This window comes from Fukomys damarensis, unplaced genomic scaffold, assembly GCF_012274545.1.
Source record: "Fukomys damarensis isolate Sample0158 unplaced genomic scaffold, DMR_v1.0_HiC HiC_scaffold_11, whole genome shotgun sequence".
NCBI lineage: Eukaryota > Metazoa > Chordata > Mammalia > Rodentia > Bathyergidae > Fukomys > Fukomys damarensis.
In genome coordinates this window covers 25,647,008-25,666,082 of record NW_022900923.1, presented here as the reverse complement: position 1 = coordinate 25,666,082, position 19,075 = coordinate 25,647,008, and the positions used below count along the sequence as shown (strand labels likewise).

Below are 19,075 nucleotides of genomic sequence, written 5' to 3'. Positions count from 1 at the left end.
TTCGCTTTCTGCCTAGAAATTTTGAGAGATTACTTTTATCAGGTAAACTTCTTGTTATTCTTCCAAACTCTGGACCAGCTGCAAATTCCATTAAATATGCTGTCTCGTTTTGTAAGGGGGCCTCGGCACAAATTTAAATGACAGAAGTACAAAGCTGAGGGTCTCGGACATCCCCAGAGTCGGCTGTAAGCCGTTTCCCAACAGCCCTGTCACTCACCCATCCGCTCAGCAAAGAGACACGAACGTCTGCTGTGTGCCGGGGCGCATTCTAAGGATTGGATTCAGTCCGGAGCTCATCTCCCAGGAGTTTGCATAGGAGTGCGGGTGGGAAGGGGAGATAAACAAAGTAAGGCATATGTAGATAAAATGCCAGGGTGATGATATTTGCCAAGGAGGAATACATAAACAGTGAAAATAAATATGAAGTTGGGGATGGGCAAGATGGATAGGAAAGGAGAGTTGAAAAGTACCGTACACTGGTTGGCTGTTTCATTTCTGTACTATCAATGAGATGTATATTCGTTTGTTTTTAGTAACCAGCACCTATCACCTGAGAAGGAGGCAAGATGTCACAACAGAAGGCAATGCTGAGGTTATATTTTGCCTAATAAGATACTGACTGTGAACTCATTTGGCTTTGTCAAACACCTTTCACATTATGCATCTTTTCCTACATCTTCCGGTGTGGGTCCAGGACCTGGCATCAAAGTATTACTGCACCAGAAAATACAGAAGCAAATCAGACTTGAACTCTGAACAGACAGAAGCCCTAGGGTCTAGGAGTCAAAACAGGCAGTGTTTCTCCGTCCACACTGAATTCTTTATCATCAGAGCTAGGTTCCATCTGTTATTCTTCATTGCCTATTCTATTCATTTATACTATACTTGTTTTGTTTTGCTTTTGAGACAGGATCTTGTTGTGTAGCTCAGGCTGGCCTTGGACTCAGGATCCTCCTGCCTCAGCCTCCCAAGTTTTGGGATTACAGGTGTGCACCACTGTGACTGGCTTTTAATGTATCACACTCTTCCCAAGCCAAGAACACCTCCTTAAGGCTTCCTCCTCTTCTCCTTCTGACCCCTCACTGTACCTCCCCACTGTCCTGTTTGCCAGTCAGGTTCTCCTCACAGTTGAAGGAATGTAATTCATCAAGTTCACTTCAAGACCTACATAAACACTTCTGAAATGGAGCCGTTTTACTAAGATTTTCACATGTTTCTGTAAGTCTAGTAAAGCGTGGGTGGTAACTGTGTCTGACTACATTAGGTGCTGCTTTGGCACTGAAGTATTTATTATAATAATAACCATAATAGCACACAGTCGCTGACCCTCCAGGTGCTTCTAGGGAAAGACAGCCAGGCAACCAGACAAGACTGGCCTGCCCACCACCCTCTGCCACCCACACTCCTGGGAGACACAGATCAAAGGAGCTGGAACCCCTCCCTAAACAATGGAGCCAGGCCGCGGAATCCCTCCGGGCGTCCGCAGCACGCCCACCCCTCACAAAACACAGAACTCCAACAGGTTAGGACAGGAAGAAAAGGGGCAAAGGCTCTTTCCATGCTGGAGACTGAGGAGAATGAAAGGAAACAGAATATTTCCTAGGGCTGTGCTTGAGGCAAGGCCTTGGAACAATCACCACCGCTGGTCGCCCTTCATCAGAACACACTTTAAGTTTCCCATAAGAAATTTCTAGGCAAGTATTTACCAGAAATGGTAATGACTTGGCATAAATGTGACCATTTGTAGTAAGCAGATCCTCTTTCTATTGTTCTGCACTTAAAAATATGCCCTGCGCCTCCCCAAGGCGATCTAACTTCCATCCTCACACCATGTGCGAAATCGCGGTGCTTTTTCGTGTGCTGGCAGCAATGGCAAAATTAAAAATCCAAGCGTCTTTCCAAATGCTGTAGATTTGGCCCCGTTGGCCTCTCCGATCTTGCCTCATCCCTGTTTCTCACTCATTCACTGAGGTCTCGGAGATCCCTGCCTGACTTCTAGGACACACGGAGCACTCGGACACCTCTGGCCCCTAGACTTGCTACTTCCTCTCCCTGGGGCACTCCCAAGGTCTCTTCTCCCTACATCCATTTTCCTCACCACAGCCAGCGTTCTTTGCAGGAAGCATACAGCAGACGTGCGCTTCTCTGCTGATAGCCTTCCGTCTCCCCCCAACAGCTTCTCCCTCCTCTGAATGTCTATAGTACAGCATTTGCTACTTTCTATCCCATGTCATTAGTATTCGTGCTTTTTCTAGAACACTTCTCACCTTCATATTTCAACAGCACGGTGCTTGGGACTGATTACTGGACAGATGGATGGATAGATGGATGGAATGGCCGAAGAAGGCAAGGAGAAAGGGAGAAATACAGACTGCAGAGCTCCAAGAACCAGAATCTGAAAACACAAAAACGTGCCAGAAGTCTGGGAACCTACTTTAAAATTTCATCAACATAATTTCCAAATTTCTCCAACATAATACACAGTTTTTGTTGTTTTTGTGTATAGCATTTAGTGTAAAAAAGCTAATGTTTCAAATCCATGTTGTGGGCCGGGGATTTAGCTCCGTGGTTCTGCTGCCTGCTTCGCAAGCGCAAGATCTTGAGTTCTGTCCCCGGTACCCACCCCAAAAAAATCAAATCCATGTTGAGAAAAGAACAAAGACTTGTGAGAAGAATGTCATATTTTCAATTAAAACGGGTGCCTTGGACTTTCTTTCAGGTTGCTGCTCAGATAAACCCTTTCTGCTCACAGCACACAGGTGGCCCGGCTGTGGCCTGTGAGCTTAGAGCTGCAGGGTAGCGGTGGCAGCAGTAGTGAGCTTCTGTCTGCCATCCGGGAGAGCAGAAAGCCTAGGGCTGTGGTGGGGAAGGCACGAAAGCTCACTGTGAGCTGGGGAGCATGAGCTAAGGGTGCAGTGATCGGGCAGCCTTGACAGGTAGTATGCTTGGCTGCGGTGCACAACAACCTCAGGACCTAAGAATTCAGGCATCATGTTTGAACCTGACAGTGGGTGCTGATTGCTATTATGTAGAGCTTTACTGCTTTTGCTGCCATTTCAGCTGCTTATGCACTAATACCAATCCAGTGAAACAGCAGAGTGTTTCAGTGAGTTGCTATAATCTCCTGGGAATGAATCCAGATACGAGCCACTTCAAGTTGACACTCAATTCTCTTCCTTATTAAGAGGAAAGATGTCACCCTGTGTTTCCTTTCCTGCAATTTGGGCTCCTTCCCTTTCTGAGATATCAAATCTTTGCCCGTCCTTTCTTCTTGCTGCTCTCTCCCCTTGGATACTGTGCCGTACTCCCAGGCTTCCTCCTGGTGTCTGATGTCCCCAATCAATTCTTGCTGACTCCTTTGCTTCTCCCTGCTCTAAATGTTGGCAATTCCAGAACCTCACTCCCTCCCCGGGTCACCCCATCCAAGGGAAAAGGTCTCATTACCATGACGCATGTTGACCTCCCAAGCGATCTGTGGGCCTGACTTCATTCTCAGCTTTAGGTCCTCCTTTCCTGACAGCCGCTCTATTTATCCAACTAGCTCAAAGCTCGTTAGCCAAAAGCTGTTAAAAAGCAAATCTGTAATCGTCATGCCTTCAAGTTGGAAAGCTGGCAACTATCTTTACAGTTTCTCCATCTTCCTCATCTACATAATCCTATTCAACACTGAATTTTTTTTTTTTTTTTTTTTTTTTTTTTTTTTTTTTTTTTTTTTTTTTTTTTTTTTTGGTACCGGGGATTGAACTCGGGTCCTTGCACTTAGCAAGGCAGGCCACTGAACCACTGAGCTAAATCCCTGGCCCATCACTGAATATTTTTGATAATTCACTAGATGTATAACTCAAATCCACCTAAGTCTGGGCCGGGGATTTGGCTCAGTAGTTCCTCCACCTGTCTCAAAAGCACAAGGGCCTGAGTTTGATCCCCAGTACCCAAAAAGAACAAAAATAAAAACAAAAAAACAAATCCACCTAAGTCTGTCACCACTGTGGGCTTTCCAGACCAAATTCCAATCATCTCTTGACTGCCACAGCTTCTTAATTGAATTCCCTACAACTTCCTTGTGGTACTGAACTACCATGGATTTACCTGTTTTCCAGATGATCTCATATAATATTCCCAACTAGGATATCATTCATTTCACATGTACTGCTCTGCCTACTTTTGGGGGCATGGGGGTACTGGAGGCTCAGAGCCTTTGCACTGAGCTACATCCCAGCTCCCCGATTTTTTTTTCCTTTTGAGATAGGGTCTTGCTAAGTTGCCCAGTATAGGTTTAAACTTTATATCCTGCCTCAGTCTCCAAGAATGATAGGATTATAGGGGTGCACCACCACACCCAGTTTAACATTCTTTCTTTGTAAGAGAAAATCATTATGGTGAGGAAAGATAAGTCGAAGCTAAAAACCTCAACTAGCTCCTTCTTTTGTTTGTTCAAAGAAATTGCATTAAAAATTAAATGTTAATTTACCTTACTAGATATCATTCCCTACTGCAGAGTCAAGGGACTGGTCTCGTGTACACTCAAAGGTAGCAAATGTTACCTTTTATATCAAAGGTAGTGTTATGGTTTGGGTCTAGAGGTCCCCCCAAGCCTCATGTGGTCATAGGCTTGACGGAAAAGCGTGAAGCTGGAACTGATTCATGATGCATTGCTAGGCTCAAGGGCACTAGGATTAAGGTGTGAGTGCTGCCCGCCCTAAGTAGTCTGGATAAGATGTAAGGGGCGGGGAGATGCTGTTAGCTCTCTTGTCACCTGTGCTGCCTTGTGTGTGCCATGTTGTTCTGGCTCTGCGGTGCCTGTTTGTCAACCCTGCCTTGGAGTTGGCTGATTATGGACTGAAACCTCCACAAACTGTAAGCCAAGTAAACCCCTCCCCTTTAACTTTGGGTGTCTGGTATTTTATCTCACCGACGAGAGAAAAGTAACTAACACAGGCAGCAACTGTTGCCTCCATGGAGTCAGCTATGTTGAGATCCTTCAATAAGAAGTCCAGTAGCTCGACTGAACGTGGTGAAGAAAATTAAAGTTAAGAATATCACACTCACTTTTTAAAAATCTGGCAAAGTTTATTTTCATTACAAAGCAATTATAAAAGTATCCGTAAAATTGCAATCCATCCTAATGTACTTTTAAAATTATTTTCACAAGTAATTAAATTGCTCATTACCTATGAAGTCTAGGGCACAATATATCTGTTATCTATCAGTATAGTACCAAGGCATTGGAAGCTATGATTCTATTTGCAAAAGCCAGTCTTCAAATCTGATCCACTGAAGATGAAAATAGGAAATTTTTTTTGTACCGGGGATTTTTTTAATCTTATATGTGGTAGTGAAAATGGTCATGAGCCTTTCTAATTTTAAAACCTCCTACATGGGATTTTTCTTTCTAGAGTTTAATACATTTCTTAGTTAAAAGAAAACCTCAACATTTCAATGAAACTGGTCTTGAATTTCATGGTTTAATTGTGAATGTCTTATTCCAGGTTTATCTTTTCAAAAATTATGATGTTTTCTAATTAGTATAAAGGTATTTCTCTGAGTAAGAGTCTTTTAACTAAATTCAGTCTTCTTGCTCATATTTTTGCAGTTGTGTTTTAAACCAGCACAGGCAGGACATGGTACCTACCCATTTGCTTTTCAGAAAATGTAATGCACATGCAGTGTGGGTAAGACAGTGACGTGAGCACCGTGAAAACAGGAACCACAGACCTGGGCTCTCTAACCACACAATTCTGGGTTACAGCACATGGATAAATCATTTCAACTCTAGTCCACAGACATCAGGAGTCAGTGAAAGTCGGATCTCCAAATTTCCTTTGGAATGATTATGGACCAAAGGAGGCACAAATTTTCACTAAGAATTCATAATACACTGCCATGACCTGGACTTGGGAGCCTGCATGTGGACAGCAGATGACTCAGCTTGGTGGATGGAGACTACACCAGGAGACTGCACCTGAGATGTCTCCTCTAATGCTCCACTGGGACACAAGGGAAAAAAGGGAAAGAAGGAGAACTGGGAGCACCATTTTTTGCCTGACCAGCAAAGGAATTTCATGACGGTAAAAGTGGAATGTAAAGGCTCAGTCTGAGCGAATTCAGAGGTGAAAGGGAAGAAGGGTCAGAACACAGGAGATGCACCTGGCACCTTTCAAGACCCTACCACAAGACGGCTGGTAGTATCTATAGGTCAGAGGCTCATCGAGCATCTATAAAATAGCCACCCACATGTAACCCCACATCCCTCTGATCACAGCAATAGAGATTTCCATATTTCAGTGAGATTATCTACAAAGAAAAATATGGCAACATAGAAAGGACACTGACGGAGATTCAAAGTGCACAATACCCTTTGAACATTTCCTACAGCCTAGAAAAAAGTGTCTTATGCCTCTTAAGGAAACAGCTGAAATAAAAGAAATTCTAGAGTCTGGTTCTGCAAGAAGTAACATCTAAAGCAAAGAGGACCAAAGAAAATAAATCATATTTAAGGAGTCTTAGTAAAGAAATGTTTCAAAAGGAATTCTGGTTTTTTATAGAAATGCTATTTGGAGATAAGTGGAGTATGCATTCAATGTGGTTTTTTAATCATATAAGTTTATGTTTTGTTAGCTCCTTTTAAAAGTTACCTAATAAATAAATCTTTCTCTTTAAACATTTTATTGCTTTAATGAATAGTATGGATTTTCTTTGGCCACCGCTACATCCTTTCACAAACACATTTAAGTATACGTGTGTGCTTATCATGTTTTATTATAGTTCCCCATTTTAACAAATGATAGTAATTTGTGTGCATTTTGCAATGTTGAAAAAGTATGTGGTGAAGTGCACTTATATTTTTCTTAAAGATTATTTTCTGAAAAATTCTATTTGAAAAGGATAGATAAAAACCATATTGCTTGAAGTCAGAAGAATGAATTAATTTTTTTTGTTTTTTGTTTTTTCTTTTTTGTTTTGTTTTGTTTTGTTTTTGAGACAGGGTCTCACTAGGTAGTTGACACTGACCTGGAACTCACTATGTAGCCCAGGCTGATCTCGAACTCACAGCGATCCTCCAGCCTCAGCCTCTGGAATGCTGGGATTACAGGCGTGGACCACCACACCTGGCAGAAGAATGAATTAAATAGGCACTTAGGAGGCCAAACACCTGTACACATGCATGAAGAGAAGTAACTAATGTCCCAAGAAGAGACTGAACCACCAAGACCCCACCAGGGTATAAGAGCAGCAACGTATCCTGCATCTCAGCAGAACAAATGTTCTTCTCCACTGGCACCTCTCAGCCAAGTCACATGTGGCCTTTCCTCTGGTCCCCACATATCTAAGGATCTAAAAGTCCCCTCTTATCATGGTGTAACATCTTGGATGTGGCAAAAGCAGTGAGTCTGGATCCACTATTATTTCAAGTAGATCAGACTGAGATGAGAAATGACTTTTAAATATTGGGAACCATTCCCTTTTAGCAAGAACAAAGTGAGTAATGATTTGAAATAGAGGATTGTGTAAAGCCTATGTGGTCAGCATTCTAGCCAGGAAACTGACTCATTCCTGAAACACCCCAATGGTCTCCAGCAGAGAGAGAGAAATAATCTCTACATATGACTACATGTATATAGATTCAAAATGTCGAGTTATTGAAGGCCAATGACAGCGAAACCGAAAGATTTATCCTATTTCTCAGCTACTCTGGTTTTTTTTGTTTGTTTGTTTTCAATTGAGGTACTTGGTCAATTCCAAGCTACGTGATAATCTAACAGAATTGATCAAAGAAAGAGGACACTTGGTAATTTGAAATCTGTTCTCTTGTCACTGGCCCAAAAATTAAAGCTGTGCTTAGTTTTAACCTGTGGTTCTCCAATATTTTTAAATAAAATTCTGGTATATTTGAGTCACATCACAAGTAGAGGCTTCTGATGTCCCATCTAGAAACATGGGGGATGCACTTATGAGAGATCAAGATTCTATCAGGCTTCAACACTAATTGAAATGAATATTTATAATAAAAATTAAAAATTTATCACAAAAATCAGAAACAAGACAAGGCGTTGTCTTGGCAACAGAACATTCAACTGCAACTGAGACATGGCACTGTCCCTAACTGTGTGGCTCTGGTCAAGGCAATCACTCTTTGGTGCTTCAATTTTCCAGTCTGTGAAACCACTGTGCTTGCTGGAGCCCCACTTTCCTGTGACCAATTGTGAAGACCTAGTAGTTACCATCCCTCGCTGGGTGTCGTCTTCCTCATCTATGACAGGCGAGTCTGTTGTAGAGCATCTTTGAGACTCCGTGTCATTCTAGTTCTCTGATACTGCAGTCAGAGAAATAAATGGCGAAAGGCAAACCTTTCTGTCAGAAATGTTCCACATAAATGCAGCTGACCATTCAGATAATTTGTCCATATTTTAACTTAGTTCTGGGAAATAATTTCGCTGCAATTTTTTTCCAATAAGAAAATTCACATTCTCACAATAAATAAAAATAAAATCTGTAAAAGACACAGCTGGGGGCCAGGGATTTAGCTCAGCGGTTCGGTGGCCTGCCTTGCAAGCACAAGGACCGGAGTTCAATTCCCAGTACCAAAAAAAAAAAAAGACACAGCTGGAATTCTGTAAGTGGTCAACAAGCCAGCCCTGAAGAAACCCAGGACACAAATGCCTCTGACGACCAAGTCTCCACCTCTCCTCCAAAAGAATGGAAGGAAAAATTTCCAGCCTGCCTTTAGTCAGTGTTGGAGGAAGAGCCATTCTCTTCTACTTTCGTAACTGGGACATACATAAGCACACATTTGTGCAGGAAGGAGGGACATATGCATACACACAGTCACCCAGAGACACTGAGAAAGCTGCTTTTGGCTTCGGATAGGGTTCAAATATAGCATCCTCTATCTATGTAAGAACACAATCCCAGTAATCATTCAGTAATACTAGGCTTACTTTGTGACTAAGTTAAAGTATTCCAGAATCAGTGTTGTTCCCATTTCTGCACTGGTCTAGATGTTTAATATCTTGTCCTTGCAAAATTTCTTCAGGAAAAACAAATGTCTGAGAGACTAAAAACTCGAAAAGGAAACCTATTCTTAGGATTGCCTCAACATCTTAATTTTATGTCATGAATTTCTCAGAAACACTGATCACAAATCAACAATTTCCCCCCATTTCTTGGAACAGTGGAGCTGGCACTGAACCAGTGGCTGTCACAGTTCATGACAACCAGAATTTATGCCTGCATGGGAATTTCCAATGCACACTACAGGGTCTAATCTAATTCTATATTCTTGTTTACTACACAGGCTTAAATATAAGGTGGAGGATTTTATTTTACCAAAATTATCCCTTAGGAGAAAAAAGGATCACATTTAAATCCTTCTAAAATCTTGTATATTATTAGATCACTTTCTCAATTATTTAAGTATGGTTTGGGGAAGACACATTAAACTGAAGTGGTGTCAACTGATGTAACAGATACTTATGAATAAGAGGCCAAGTTACCTAGCACAGGTCTTGGAAGTGTGCAGTATCTCACAATTTTAATACTACAAGTTGTCATAAAGAAGTTCGAGATGATTGTGCAAGGAGGACCACAATGTGCACTTCAAACTTTTTAAATGTTTTGGAAATGCTGTACTTTTCAGGGACAGTGTCAAAAAATAGATTTAAATAGTATTGCATCTCAGGTGTTCAGCTTAAAGAAGTCTTACGAAAGTAGCTTTAGGAGTGATAAACATGTGAAAGTTGAAGGTGAACAGAGAGCTTGAATGTAACAAGTTCATAAAATGTGAATGAATGGACTGGGGATTTAACTCAAGTGTTGTCCCACCTGCCTTGCAAGGTCCTGAGTTCAATCCCCGGTACCAGGAAAAAAAAAAATGAGAATGAGTGGCTCTTTCTGTCAGTATATTATTTTGTAAAATACGTGACTTTAAATACATCTAATATATCACTAAATTTTATAAAGAGACATATTTGACTGCTACATCTATACTGCTGAATGCTTCCATAATCAAGTTGGTCAAAACTCTTTTGAGGAGAGAGATGTGAGGATCTTCCCACTGGAAACTGAAAGACCCTCTTATATGGGGTCCTCCTATGTTTTGAACAGGTTCTAGAGTGAGAGATTTGATGACTCTGCATATGATTAGTGTTGGTGGGTGACAACAGGCAAGGAGAAGAAACGATATGAAATCTCATCTTGAAATTCCTGTCTTCTTTGGGTTCCTTGCCAGATACTGCACTTGTGTTACTGAATGGAACTTGGAGGTATATTTCAGCCTGAGCAGAAGGGCTCCTCACCAGCTGTATTGGACTGATGCAAGGAGAGTAAAGAAGACCCTGCTATAGCTTGGATTTTTTTTTTGGAGGGCTCTCTCTCCTCCCCCTTTTTCACCCCACCACGAGGTAAGCAGTTTTCTACACCATGAGTTTTCTGCCATGATATATTATACTACCTCACCACAGAACCTAAAGAAATGGAGTTATCTAACCCTGACTAAAACCTCTAAAATTTTGACCCAAAATATTTCCTCTCTTTGTTACAATGAGAAGCTGACCAACAGAAGCCGTCAAAGAAATTAGCACCTCAAACGCAGCGGGCCGTTTACTGACATCCGGCCCTCACAAGGCAGCTAGCTGTGGCAATAATACGGGGCACGGAGCACGTACTGAGAGCTTGCTGGGTCCTTTGTAGTGCTTTTTCCCTTTGGTGATCACAACACTTCATCATCCTCATTTTAGAGATGAGTAAACTAACAGAGTAGCGTAACTGAGTGCCAATATAAATGTCCCACCATGGCCAATGGTGGGGCCGATATTTCAGCCTGGGCAGTCTTACCTCAGAGCCTGCTCTTTTGTGTGTGACACTATAGCATTTCACTTCTTCAAATAATAGAATCGATGAGGGAGCATGAGCCTTTCCGACGATCCTTTCCACTATCCATAGCACCTCTTTCCCAATGTCAAGGCATGAGAAAAAGCAAGTTGATGATCTATAACAGTCTTGGATTTTGAATTCCCCAATTTCACAGTACAGTTGAGTTAAAATGCACGTGAGGACTGAATCCAGCAGCGTCATTTTAGTGGCCATTCCTTGCACAGGTGTTTAGGTACCTGGCAGCAACTATTACTCGTGTTGCTGAAATTCTGCCTTTGCCTGAGAAAACTGGCTTGTCTTTCTCTACTCCCCCTCTCCTCGGCGCTTACTACTCACTTTCTCCTTCACTGTTCCTCTCTCTTCTTTTTAGGTATTGGGCTTTCTCTTTTTTCTTTCTTTCTTTCTCCATTTTATTATTTTAAACCACATGAACAATTCCATAAAATGTGTGAAAAATGCAAGGAAGTGTGCAACACTGAGGGATCCAGGCCCTGGGGCAAGGGCACGAGGGGCCTGGCCCCTCAGCAGGCAGCGGTGGTTCCTAGGTTATGCTAAGGAGCTACGTTTGGGTTAATGGAGCCTGGGCCCAGGACCGCTGTGTGGGGCCCTCAGTGACATTGGCAGTTGTCTGGGACAGCCCCTGGGACCCATTTCTGCAGAGCAGGGCAGGGCAGGGGCACCACCCACCCAGGGGGCAGCCAGCAGGGGGACAGGTGTAAACACACGGACTCACTCAAGGCCCAGGATCACTGGAATGGGAGTTGGGTGGGTGCTGCTCAGGATCTGACAGTTTTAAATATTTCTCTAAAAAGTTTTCTAAGTTTGCGGGATTTTTTTTTTCCTTTCTTTCATTTTTTTTAAAGCTATGCGAATGAGTAGGTGGTCTCCAGGAATGTTGGTGTTGCACGCTTCTTGTGCTTTTTCCTTTTGGGGCCTCTGAGCGGTGTGAGGGGGAGAAAGGGCAGGAAGCTCCTGTAAACATTTGGACTTAGGCTGGGTCAGGGCTGGTGTTGGGAAAAGCCAGGGGTCCAGGCTGGGGAAGTGGGTGGCCCCCCAGACACAGGCCTGGGGAGACTCGGCATGTGCTCCCCTCCCCCCACAGAACAAGACAACAGCCAAAAAACTAGAACATGCCCAGGAAGAGGCACCACGACCACTCCCAGCACCTCTGACAGAGGAGGGCTTCAAACAGGCCTGTGGCTGCCCAGGAGAGCTGAGAACAAAGAGGACGGAGGTGAGAAGCAGCCAGGCAGACAGGCAGGGAGCGTGGTCTTCTTGGCCCCACCTTCCTCAGGGGTTTGGGGAGTACAGTCAGCATGGCCCATCCTGCCTGGCCCACTGCCTCTTGAAGAGAACGCAGTCCTTTAGGTTGCACTTGCTGACATCAGTGACAGTGTCAAACACAAAGTGCACGATCTTGGTGTCAGTAGCACATGTAAAGTGTGCATAGACCTCCTTGGTGTCTTTGCCTTTATTCCGGTCCTCAGACTCACTCTGGATGTAGCTGGCTGCCTCATCATGCTTGCTGGTTCCTGTGTATTCTGGGAAGCAGATGGTCAGCGGGCTGTGTGTGATCTTCTCCTCAAACAGGTCCTTCTTGTTGAGGAAGAGGATGATGGATGTGTCCGTGAACCATTTGTTGTTACAGGTGCCGTCAAACAGCTTCATGCTCTCTCTCATGCATGTGGTTCATCTCTTCATCCTCAGCTGGCACCGAGTCACAGGCGCTCCAGGCTACACAGAAGATGATGGCTGTGACCCCCTCAAAGCTGTGGATCCATTTCTTCAGTTCGGACCACCGACCACCCACATCAAACATCTCAAAGTGTAGGTCCTTCAAGGTCAAGTGTTTCCGCAATACCCATGGTCTTCACGCAGTCCAAAGCACCTCCTGCCGTGTGGGGATGTAGTCGCTCTGAGCAACCCGCTCAGCGTCATTCAGGTAGTAGGCAGCTGAGTTGGTATTCTCTTGAGCGGCTGAAGCAGGCCTGCACGCCATGGTCAGCCTAGAGCCTCCGGAAAACGCTGGACAGATCCTCAGGGAGCATGCCTTGCTCCTCAGCAGTGCGGGATGGTGAGGACAGCTGCCTGGCATCCGCGACACGGTGGGGGTCAGTAAAGTCAATCTGCAGGTTGCCCATGGCCTTGACGATGGCCATGATAGACTGCACGGTATTACTGCAGACGACTGTTCGGTACTGCGAGCACTCCCCTGAATAGCCACCTTCATGGATGATCTTCATTTGTTTATCGATGGTTCTCTTCCCTGACTCCCCAGCACCTAACAGAAGCAACTTCACCTCCCACACCGCCTTCTCCCAGGTTCTCTGCAGGTTCTTGTAGATCATCTTGGCGGTGCACCCCATCCCGCCCCACGCACCGCCCCCTCGGCTCCCGCTACAGGCCCTGTGCGGACAGCTCTCTGGTCGGCAGTTCCAAGCCTGTATTGAGCTTTCTTTCCCCTCTGCATCTCGGGCAGTTTCATTTGTGGTCAAAACTTTTACTTTCCACCCGTGGTTCTCACATTTAGACCTCATAATTTTCTTCTACATTTCAAATTTCTAGCTATTTCAAAGTTCTAGTTACTGCGTTTCTAATTCAACAGATCCCCAAGGGAGCTCACTCCCTCCTCTCCACTCACTATCTGACCTTGTTTTCAAATCTGACCCTTCTTTTATAGTCCTTGCTGCCTTCAATGGTTTCGCTATCTCACATGAAGCCTTGGCTCCATATTGGACCATTTCTTATTTCAGACCATTTCTCCTTTCTCACATCCCTAACACACACTCATTGGATCCCCAAGTTCTTTAGATTTTACCTCAGAAGTGTTTAGTGATTGTATAATCAGTTCCTGTTTTGTTTTGTTTTTCTAGTGATAAAGATCCAACCCAGGGCCTCATGTATGCTAGGCAAACACTCTGCCACTAAAAGCTACCTCCCAGCCTGTAATCTGTTTCTTCTATGCTGGTCCACCATAGTGATGAAAGCTTTCATTATTTCTCACTTGGATCACTGCAGTGGACATTCATCTGGTTCTCTCAGCTCCCTCAGGCCTGGGAGTGAACTTCCTAAAACCTAAACCCAATCGTGTCTGTCCCTGCTTACAAAACCTCCAGAGCTCTTCTCTGCCTACAGGGCACATCCTAATTGTACAGCCTGGCATGTAGCCCAGCCCTTCACAACCAAATTTACAGATATATTTGTAGTTGCATTTTTTATCTGCTTCTCACTCCACCTCCCCTTGGAACTATGATCCAGACCACTGGAGCTACTTGCTGCATCCTTTCATACCAAGCTCTAAGTTCCTGAAGAGAAACCTCTTGTCTTATTGATTCTGGGCATCTGCATTCACTATACCTGTGCTGCTGGCTCCAGACTTCTTAAAGAAATGTGGTTGCAGATGATATAAGGTAATTTATGATAATTCTTCATCTTTTCAACAACTTTACATGGTTACACAGTGCTGTTGCTACAGTTTAACAGGTGAAGAAGCAGACACCAAGCAGTTGAGGAGCCCAAGATTCCTAAAAAAAGAACTAATAAGTGAATTAACCAAAAATTTTAGCAAGGTCAGGCTGACTGTAAAACCTACGCCTCAGCTGAGGCCAACCCTTGCTAATACTTCTCTTACTATAATTCTACTCGCAGGGGAACAACCAGGAAGCAACCCCACTGCTTCAGGCTCTTGTGTGTGCAGCCATAGCATCCCCAGATGCAGGTCACGTGGGGACAGGGCAGGTACCACAACTTCAGTCCAAATGTCAGCACATTCCAGCATCCCGTGAGTGGAAAAGTACTGTCTGTGTGCTCTACCTAACACGGACCTGTTCATATTCTCAATAAGTATCGGAATTGATCTTTTCAAGGAGGAAGTATAATATCTTAAGCAGTCTATCTCCAAGGAAAGGGAAAGTCTGAAAATGATCCTGCTTCAGACAGTATAACCAGATGCACATCCTTGAGAAGGGCGAGTCCTCTCTCTGTGCTTGAGTCTGATTTTATTAAGTAATTGATAGCATTACACATTTTTTAAAATTTTAAATTATTTATTTTTTTGTTTTTATTTTTTACTTTTTGGTTTTTTTTTGAGACAGGGTCTCACTATGTAGTTAAGGCTGATCTGGAACTCACTATGTAGCCCAACACATTTATTTTTGTTACCTAAAGCTAATACACATAGGTATTCTCAAGGGTGGCCAAAGGGAAAATTGCTTCAATAATTACCTATCATTTTAAAAATATGTACCTTGTTCCCTTATTACTTTTATAATCTGATCTAAAAACTCCAGCCTAGGAGCCCCTGGATCAAAGGCCAGCTTAATCTCTGCCAATAGCTGCCTGTGTGACCCTGAACAAATCTGCTGCCAAATTCTTACTTTTTACACCTAGAGATTCCGATTAGCTGATTGACAAGCAGTCTCTCTTAATTCTAATATTCACAGACTAGTTTTAGTTGTAGGATGTTTTCCCTAAGGTCACTTTTATTCTAACCCTAAGGAAAACTACCCTATTACATATATTTAAACTATACAATATGTTTTCATATACCTAGTGACACAGTTATTATAGTCAAGAAGATCAACCCACCCGTCATTTCACATAGTTACCCCTTTTTGTGACAATCGTACATGGTTTTTGAAATGTTGTCAGGGATGATGGGGTGGAAGTCAATTCCAAGACTATTTTACAATAAAATAACTGTAATCAATACAATGTGAAAATTGTTTGTGGCCTTCAATCTGTTGAAATACCTCAAACGCAGGAAGCAATGTAAACATAATTATAGAGGAAAACATGGTAGATAGAAGTTAGAGACATGGAAAACCCTATTATGAGTTGTCTTAGCTGACACAGGCATACAGCAAACAGTTGCTAGGTTCTCAGTTTTGTTTACACAAAAGTAATTTCTCACTACATGACAGCCACTGGGTGTCCTAGGTAAGATCAAAAGGTATATGACATAGGTGCCCTGTAAAAGCCTCTTGAGTGACTACTACATGAAAATACTATGAAAAGTACATTATGCAAAAGTTAAAGGCTATTGCTAATAACTCCTAAGGCTCATTTTCATCATAAAAATGAACCATGAGTTACAAAAGAACCATTAAAGAAGTTCCTTTTCAATCTTTGTGGTGTTTCCGTCATGAAAAAAAAAAAAATCTCATCAAAATCCCATAATAAAAACACATACTTTCTTATATACCAGCATATTACTGCTTAAACTGGTGCTCCTTGAGCGGGTGGGGGGAGAACCGAAAAGGAACACTTAAAAAAAAAAAGAAACGAAAACTTCATTTGACTCAGCCTGTGGGCTTCACAGTTTTTTAATGGGGCAGCTTAACACAATGTTAGCGTCGTTTAAAACCATCTGAGACAGCCCCAGATGGGAAGGAGAAGGGCGCCCTAAAGAAGTTCTTGGCAAAGTGAGAATCCTGGGAGGTGCATTCAGCGCTTGCGGTCCGCAAAGAAAGGCAAACTCACAGCCCAAGGCTGCGAGAGGCCGACTCACCTTCCCTGGAGGTGGCCCCGGCTGCAGGCAGGAGGAGCGAGACGCAGAGGAAGCTGAGCCAGAGCGCAGGCATGGCCGGCCGCCTGTGCAGGGTCCTGCCGGCGCTCTGGGGGCGGCGGGGAGTTCTCCTCTGAACCCTGTTGTGCCGTCCTTTTCCGTAATCAGGTGGTTTTATCGACTCTTCTACCTGACTCAGTCCTGACAGGAAGAGAGCCTGTGTTTCAGGGCGTGACTCACCTGTGAACAAGAAGGGCCCGGCCCTCCGAGGCAGACAAACACAGAGCACACACAGAGCTGCAAACGCGCTCACCCCAGCCCGCTGCGCCGCCTCACAGAGGGCGCACACCTGGCCGGGCCAAGGGTGTGGCTCAGGGATCCCTCTTCTGGAATGTGCCAGAGCCCTCCTTCTCTCCTGGGCTAGTCTAGGGCAGAAATCATGAAGTAGAGAGCAGCCTGCCCCTTCCTCAAACTGGGAGGCCCAGTCTCCGGGAGCAGGTGAAGAATTTAGCAGCCCTCCTGGGCTCTGCTCTAAAAGACATCGGGGAAGACCGGTCAATCCTGGAGTCCCAACAGCATCCTCTGCACCTTCCCACCTGGACACCCAACCTCTGAAACAAAGGAGCCCTGCTCCAGCCCACCTCTGCCAGGTTGGACTGACGCTTCCCCTCCTGGATCTCCCTCAATGTGTATCACCTGGCTAGTGGCCCCTTCAGTCACTGGTCAGACCAGCCTCCCTATGAAGACTAGATAGCACTCTGCATTCCTAACAGTGAGTACAGCATCTAGCACTTTCAATGCTCAGTAAATATTTTGTTCAATCGAATAAAAAAGAAGATCCATATTCTGTATTCCTTTAGCATCTTAGAGCGTTATTTCTCATATCATTTGCTATGGTCCCACTGAAAAGTGTTTCTTGAGTCTGGCGATGTCACCCAAGTCCCCTGTGCCAGGTAAAGCGAGTAATAGCTAGAAAACTGCAAGTCTTGGTGGTTTCTATCCTGTCTCTTCCCCACAGAAGATGGTGGCAATGATTCAGAGAGGTAGCTATCAAAGATAGTACTTTGGAACCCTACTATGGCAGCCCATGCCTGTAATTCAACATTCTGTGAGGCTGAGGAGAAGGATCACAAATTCAAGTACCACTTGGCAACTCAGTGAGTTAGAGGAAGACCCTCCCTCAAAATAAAGGCCTGGGGATATAACTCAGTGTGAAAGCCCTGGATTTAATCTCCAGTATTGCGAGAAAAAAGAGAAAAAAAGGAGAGGTTGGTTCCTGCTAGAGATATAAATATTACCAGAATGTATATGTACCCAATCCAACCAAAGTAACTATTCATCTTTCCCATCAAGAAGGACTATAAATCTTCTAGTAAGTACCTATTCACAGACTAAATGAGAATTATTTTATGGATAACAACTAACAGACAGCATGCTACATACATTATTGTCAAAGGGTGTAAAAAATTCAATTTATGCATGTGATCAAGGCTAACATGGGCTGAGTGGATGGCTTTGTACAGAACATGGGGCATGAACTAGATGTTTAAGCATAACCAGAGTCTGAATACAGCACCGAAGAACAGCAGGGTGGGCAGGAAACTGCAAACTGGCCATACCTGCTCTCAAATCTGCAGCACAAAAAATGAGTAGAAGAGAAATTCCAATTTTCTCATTCCAGGCCTGATTATCTTCTATTCAGTCCAGTATTCAAGCAAATAAAATAATGATTCTTCTCTCTCAAAACTCAGTGTCCCGTTATTGCTAATATTCTACTTCCTAGAGATGAGGTATACCTAGAGTTTTCCTTCCCAGTAGCTGGTGCATGTTGGAGACAGACAGTACTACACTCCATGGATGCCTACTCATTCTGTGTGTGCAATGCCAGACAGTCCTGCAGATGCAAGGAACATGACCCTGCAAAACAAAGTCTGGAGGGTCCAGGGATTAGATGCACAGATTGCTATAGTTCATCCTATCTTAAAACTTGGTGGGCCGGGTATTTAGCTCAGTGGTTTGGTGGCCTGCCTTGCAAGTGCAAGGACCCAAGTTCAATCCCCGGTACCAAAAAAAAAAAAAAAAAAAAAAAAATTAAAACTTGGAACAGAATTTTTCATCTACATCATTTTAGGGCAGTAATAATAATAATATTATACTTGGGTACTGCCGATTGATTGTCAGTCACTGTTGCAAATCCCTTCTGATATCAAAAGATACCTTTAATCTTCAAAAGAACTCTACAAATCAGGTTACTGTTAGTTTTCGTACCGTACAGATGAGAAAACAGACAGTGAAAGGTCAAGCAACAAGCTGAAAGTGGCAAAGCCAAGACTCAAAACCAGGCACTCTGGCTCCACAGTACTCAAATTCTTTGTTAGTGACATTAAAAAACATCATAAAGACAATTCATGATAGGGAATAATAAATTGAGCATACAATCAAAGGTTAGTTATCAACCGCCATTACAACCTGGCCGGACTGTAGACTACTGGCACACAACCACAAAGCCAAGTCACAAAGAGCTCCAACAAATGCTACTGATTCTCCCAAGCTCTTAGCTCCGAAGAACCCCTCAGGGTCACCTGGACCAGGAGCGGAAACGGGAAGCTGGCCTCTGGGATCTGTGCCAGCCATCAGCCTCTTGTATGTGTATGGCATAGAATTTAAAACCTTTCTATAAAGTGTAAATGTCTTTGG

The 19,075-nt window shown here is 43.6% G+C and overlaps 1 protein-coding gene and 1 pseudogene across 1 annotated transcript in view; both read right to left on the bottom strand.

The window, feature by feature from the left end:
* Window positions 1–16,732, bottom strand: part of Lamc2 (laminin subunit gamma 2) — a 56,257-nt gene extending 39,525 nt beyond the window's left edge. The window contains exons 1-2 of the mRNA XM_010640548.2: window positions 16,692–16,732; window positions 16,382–16,579 (exon numbers count right to left, since the gene is read on the bottom strand). Coding sequence (XP_010638850.1) covers window positions 16,382–16,454 — 73 coding nt within the window. The 5' untranslated portion in view covers window positions 16,455–16,579; window positions 16,692–16,732. The remainder of the gene's footprint in view (window positions 1–16,381; window positions 16,580–16,691) is intronic.
* On the bottom strand, window positions 12,184–13,220 carry LOC104873734 (annotated as a pseudogene).
* Window positions 16,733–19,075: the final 2,343 nt, after the last annotated feature.